General features: G+C 43.7%; 1 protein-coding gene across 4 annotated transcripts in view; it reads left to right on the forward strand.

Annotated features, from left to right (window-relative positions):
* Positions 1–6,522, forward strand: part of Prkcq (protein kinase C theta) — a 136,569-nt gene that overhangs the window by 122,974 nt on the left and 7,073 nt on the right. For all 4 annotated transcript variants that reach the window (XR_004114877.1, XM_031357936.1, XM_031357934.1 and 1 more), the window contains one exon: positions 3,258–3,446. Coding sequence is in view for 3 of the 4 variants with exons in the window: in XM_031357936.1 (XP_031213796.1) it covers positions 3,258–3,446 (189 nt within the window). In the remaining variant the exon portion in view is untranslated. The remainder of the gene's footprint in view (positions 1–3,257; positions 3,447–6,522) is intronic.

A 6,522-nucleotide genomic window follows, 5' to 3' on the forward strand; every position in this document is an offset into this window, starting at 1 on the left:
TTATTGCCTGTAATTCTTTGTCCAGGGTTGAGGCTTCGTGAGCTTCCTGTGCCCTCTTCAGCCCTTCTTCAGTTTGTGTTTAGGCAGCTGTATTGGTTAGACTGTGTAGGTATCGCCTCTGAAGTTCTGTGGAGAGACAGTCTCACAGCAAATACCTGTTTTTCTGGCTCCTACAGTCTTTCTTTCCCCACGTCAGCACCATTCCCTGAGCCTTAGGTGTGGGAGTTGTATAATGGAAGTACCTGTTGGGACTGACCTCCAATCTCTGTGTTTTTATTGCTTTTCTGTAATGATTTCTCCATATGCCACAAAGAGAAGTTGCCTTGATGAGGAGTGAAGACTATACTTAGGAGATCATAGAACTTTATTTTTTTATTTTATTTTATTTTATTGGTTTAGGGACCCATGTGCTTGCTCAGCAGGTAAAGGCACTTGCTACCAAGCCTGACAACCTAACATCCATCCCTAGGAACAACACAATAGATTGGACTCCTGGGAAAGTGACCTCTGACCTCCACACATGTGCACAGAAACACATGCCTTGCTGCATTAAATAAATGTATTTTTTTTTTAAATCTTGGTTTAATACTTTAAGGCTCTGGTATTGATGTATTTCTGATGTATTTCTTCAAATTCTCATACTATCATGGCTGGTAAGGATGCCAAGCAAGTACAAAATAGAACAGAATTTATAATCTGTGTTTAGCAGTAACTATCCTTGATGATAGCAGATGATAGTCCATCATCCAAAGCACTAGTTTTAAGACTTTTTTTCAAGCAAGCTTCTTTTTGGCCAAAATATGGTTAGTGAGCCCGCTGGTTTAGCTTTACACATGGCTCAGGGACCAGCACCAGTTCTTAACTCCCATGTATTCCTATCTTTTATTTAAACTCTCTCTCTAGTCTAAATACTCTGATTGCTTATGTTCACTAGCGAGATTCATGGAGTAGCTAGCTATTCATCATCATCCAAGGAGTGTGCACACCTTCACACACTAGCTCCAAGGGGCAGAAGGACCTGCTACTGTCACCCACTGCAAGGGACAAAGAGAGTCTGTGTCAGAACTGGACAAAGCCATTATTATTATTTGGCGAGCTTCTCCAGTTTGAATCTGGGTCTCAGTTCTTGGAGGAAAGCAGAGCTAGGAAAGGTGACCCTCTATCCAGTTCAGTTCCGCTGCCCTCTCCACCACAGAACCGTCAGTGTGGAAAGAACCGTGTAGGAAGAGATAAACAACAGGAGACTATTAGCAACTGTGGATTGAAATCCCCAAAGACTGGACTTCAGAAGCCAACTCTCAGCTCATTGTGAGATCTGAAGTAAGACACACAGGCTCCTAAGCCCAGTCATCCTCCTGGGGTCGTGTATGAAAATACACCTGGTGTGTGTTAGCATTCCCTCTTGAACAGCCTGGTCCCTGTGTGAATTTGCAGTTTGCTCCTCCCTCCTAACATAATACTGCATTTACTTTAAATAACATCACCAGTCTCGAAGCTCTAATTTCCACGACAGCTGTCTTCAAATTTTCATTTGTTCCTCCAAAATGAAATTGTTTACAGAATGGCTCTTGTTGTTTTGGCGCCACCTTGTGGCATACCTTGGAAATTACATCTGAGCCTGGTACAAGAGGTTCCCGTTTGCGTGTAGGGCTTGAACCAATTGATTGTACATACTAATGGAGAATCTTCTCTTCCTCGTCACACTCTGTAGGTCGACTTTTACATTATTCCTTAAGTCAAGTGAAGTTGGATTTTTGTTTGTCAACCTTAAAGTGAGCTTTTATGTTTAAGTATTGAAACGCAACTGTCGGATAGCAGTTTACAATAATAGCGGATTGCAAAATGATCTTTATTTTCACACATGGGGATAAGTCTTGTTCAGCACTGTACTTACACAGATTGTCAGGTCGCAAATCACCTTGAATTTCCTACCTTCCATAGGCTCCTTAGAGCCACCCTGCAATAAGGTAGCCACGTGTGAATATCCTTTCTAATAAGGTAGGTTTAAGAAGGGGTAAGGAGTCACCCCCAAGCTGTGCAAATGAGAGATTCATCACATGCATAACATGTGGGACTTTAGGCAGCCATCAGAACTGTTTGGTTGTGGGACATTGTATCGTGTCTCTGAGCCTCACTGCATTCTAACCCAGAGCTTGGGGTATCTCACCTGAGTGGAGTCCTGTTTCACCTAACACGGATGTGCTCTGGGTTCATATATGTTTGTAAGTTTGGGTAGCATTGGGCTGTATCTATGTATCCCAGTTTCTTTGTGCATTCATTCCATTGGTGGGCTGACGTACTGCCTTATTCTCATGCACGCTGCTACATTAAACAGAGTGCCCGTGTCTCTTAAGCATACTGACTTTGGTGCCTTTGCTTATACACCCGCCATCACATCATCTTCAGCCTTTCATGAAGTCACAGCTCCCACGTGTATTAGCAAAGCACGGCTGCTGCATTCAGACGAGGTACACAGTGGCTTGCATGGTTTTGGCCTTCCAACACCTGACAAGGAAGCTGCTGAAAGTCAAGATACAAAGTCTCTATTGCTATAAACAGTAAACTGACCAAAAGGATTGATTTATTTTTTTTTAAGTTCAGTACGTTCCTACCTTTAATCCTCCTGCCTGGACAACAGACCAGACCATTCTCCAAACCGTCCGTAGTTCCAGGGAGTCTCTGGTCCTCTGGCTTCTGGCTTTGAAGGGTTCTGCTCCCCTCTTTCCTGCTAATCACATGACTTGATTCTGCATCCAGTTGACTAGATTCATGACTCTTGACATGCACAATTGTGATTGGCTAGGGTTTTAAGACTTGATCAAATGGTATCTCTGGATAATCAGCTCCCCTCAGTGATTTTATGCAGAGTTGAGAGAATAGAAGTTAGTAGGTTTCCTTTAACAGTCCACACCAAAGATAATGGAAACCTTAGACTCAAGCCTGTTCTATAGGACACAACACCCACACCCACATCCTGAGAACCTCATAGCACAGATGGGAACATGAAAGCTACAGGCTTGGTTCAGTCATTCCACCCAAAACCAAAGGAGAGAGATACAAAATGAAATTCTGAAGTGTTTCCTTGTATACAGAAACTTGGTCGTGGCGTAGCCATTTTGTAGCACCACTTTCCAGAAGACACCGTTCTCAGTCAAGCCTATGAATCATGACGGCCAGTCATTTACCTCCAGACTTGGAAATGTTGTCAGTCGTCAGACACATGGACTGATGATGCTCTCTGCCTTTCGGTTGTGCAGATCTTGCTGGGTCAGAAATACAACCATTCCGTCGACTGGTGGTCCTTCGGGGTTCTCCTTTACGAGATGCTGATCGGCCAGTCCCCTTTCCATGGGCAGGATGAGGAGGAGCTCTTCCACTCCATCCGCATGGACAGTCCCTTCTACCCGAGGTGGCTAGAAAGGGAGGCCAAGGACCTCCTAGTGAAGGTAAGAAATGAAGTCGAAGCCTGAGATGGTTCACTGGGAGAGTGCCTCCCTCACATGGGAAAGATCCTAGCTTGTCCCCTAAGCATTAAGAAGGCAAGGGGAGGGAAGTAAGATAAATGTTCTTTTCAACATTTATAAGAGAAATGGCACTGCAGCCTTGGTGGATCTGGATGGAGGTGCAGCCGGTTCTTTAAGCAATCACAGTACATGGTTTACCGCATCCTTTGTTTCCTATACACAATACTTCTTTGGCCAGAGCATCCTCCATCCCTGTTTGAACCTTCAGCAGGATGCAGACATCTCTGTTCACTCCGGTGAAAGACAACCCTCTTAGGTCACAAACATCTACTCATCGAGAAGCTGAAAGCATGAAACCCGAGGCCCCAGTCAGTCTGTCAGACTCCATATGCATGCAAGACTGCCACCCACCTCTGCTCAGAGTTCTGGCCTGTGGAGGAGGGATTACAATCATGCTGAGGTCATCTGCAACCTAGTTCTCTAGTCTTCCAACTCTTGGGTCTGTGCTTAGGCCTATAATGATATAATATATAATAAATGTAATAACAAGCACACATGTTAGAAAACATATAAATCATATATATGCACACATACACACATATGTATATATATGTATACATATATATTTATATCTTGAATTATTATATTATTATAATATTATAATAATATACATTATTATAGTCCATTATGCATTATTAACCAATGAACCATCTCTCCCCAGCCCCTATTAATGAATTTTAAATCAAAATTTTGAAAGCATTTCCATAGATGGGGTACAGTTCAGTGACAGGAATTTTTATTAAGCATATAAAGGTTCTAGTTTTCCGTCCCAGTACCAAAGCAAGGAAAGAGAGAAAGAAAAGGAAAGAAAGGGAAAGAAAACAAGAAAGAAATAAAGCAATTCCCAGGCTCATCTTTCTCACTAGTCTGCTTTTTTTTTATTATTATTATTCTTGAAGAACTATTTAGGATTAAATAGAAAGGGCTTTATACTTCCATGTCCCTAAGGCAAGTGACAACTTGTCTGAGGTATTAGACACTTTGAGGCAACTCCAGAGCTCTCCCTGAGAACTAGGATCTTGAATCTGAGAGGTGGTGACAAAGCCTCATAGGAAACTCGGCCCGAGGTTAATAGAAGTAGGTGTTTAGAAATCAGCTTGCACCTTCTAACTATGAGCCAAACAAGCACGGAGCCCAGAAAACTCCCTGAATGGCCAATTAAATTCACTTTTAATGAGCAAACAAAAATACACATTGAATGAAAGCTAATTTAAAAATTAGGGTTTTAAAAAAAAATGACAGAGGCAAAAAGAAGCTAGTGGAATTTGAATGCACAGTCTCGCTTTATGTAAAGGCAAGTTCAAATTTCATGACAGTCAGTACGTTTGCTTCACACTTAGCCGTATGAAGAGCTCAATGTGAATTGAACATGTCAGCTCCAGATGCCATAACAAAATACACCCGGACTAATCAGGCAATGTCTCTCTCCCTGTTTCTTAACTGCTTGGCATGCTGTCAGACGGCAGGACTTCAGTGCACACAGATCAGATTCCCTCCCCCAGCAAGCTGCACTCATTGCACACTGGAATGCAGATGCATCTCACACAGCAGACAATTATTTCTTACCATCTGAAGGTTAGACATCCAAGGCGAAGATTCATCAGGGTCAGTTCTTGGTGCTGGCTCTCTTCGTAGAAAGTATATAGGCGCCTCCCTCTATCTGGAGGGGTAGGGTAAGAAAATACTCTTCTCTCTCTCCTTCCCTCCCTCCCTCTCCCTCTCTCTCTTTCTCTTTCTTCTTATTATTTTTTATTTTTTAGACAGAGTTTCTCGGTGCGGCCTTTACCTATCCTGGAAATCATTCTGTAGACCAGGTTGGCCTTGAACTCAGATCTATCTGCCTCTGACCCAAGAGTACTGGGATTAAAGGCATGAGTGGCCACGCCCAGTTCTTTCTTATGTTTAAGGACACTAATCTTCAGAGATTAGAGCTGCAGCCCCTTGGCCTCGTCTAACCTTCACCACTTCCATAAAGCCCCTCTCTGCAGTCACACTAGAGTCAGGACTTCAATATATGACTTTTGAGGGATTTGTCACTCAGTCTTTAGCATGACAGCTATCCTGAGGGACCAGGGCCAACAGCTCCCTGGCAAAAGAGAAATGAAGAGTAGCCTTGTTATTCCGGTCATCAGGAGCCTGTCAGTCAGAGACAGAGTCATCAGACAGGGCCCTGGAGTTATCTGCAAATGCCCCAACACGTGTGGATGCTCCATAGCCAGCCATTCCACTGTGCCTTCCAAATGCTGAGTTCCCCCTCAGTGTCCGGGATGTTCTCAGGTAACCATGATAGATAAAGAAGGAACAGGCAGGCAGAACCAGGAGTAACTTACAGAGGAAAGGAGGGGGAGGGGAAGGGCTAGTTACCAAGGTAAGAAGGATTGAGAGAGAGAAAAGGGTCACTTCAGCTACAAATGGAAATGGAGAATGTATAACAGACACCCATGCCACAATGAAAGGGCAAGATATTGATACCTCACAAACGCTGTGTGGATCATAGATCCCAAAGGCAAAAAGTCTCACCCAGAGCATGAGCACTCTCAGGGACCAATCATGGTGGCCGGTGTGGAGGAGTGGGAGGAGCAGGTATCAGGCAGGTATGTGGCTGTGACTACATAGGTAGCAGGAAGGACAGAACCTTCCATCATTTCAAACAACAGAAAAACTTAAAAACAGCCAGGTGAGGTACTACACACATGGAATCCTTTCCCAGGGGCCTGCTGGCCAGCCAGCCTAGCCAGGCCCAATAAGGACTAGGCCTAGAACCTCAAAAAATAAGGCGCTGAAGAGACGCTCTCCGGGTTAAGAGCACCCTCTTGCAGAAGACCTGGGGTTCAATTCCCAGCACCCTCGTGGTGACTCACAACCGTCTTTAGTTCCAGGGACACCTTCTTCTGACCTTCACAGGCATCAGGTACACATGTGATACACAGATATACATGTAGATCAAACACTCAAACATGTAAAATAAAACTTAGTGATAAAAGGTTTTTTTTTTTTT

This window comes from Mastomys coucha, unplaced genomic scaffold (genome assembly GCF_008632895.1).
Source record: "Mastomys coucha isolate ucsf_1 unplaced genomic scaffold, UCSF_Mcou_1 pScaffold7, whole genome shotgun sequence".
NCBI lineage: Eukaryota > Metazoa > Chordata > Mammalia > Rodentia > Muridae > Mastomys > Mastomys coucha.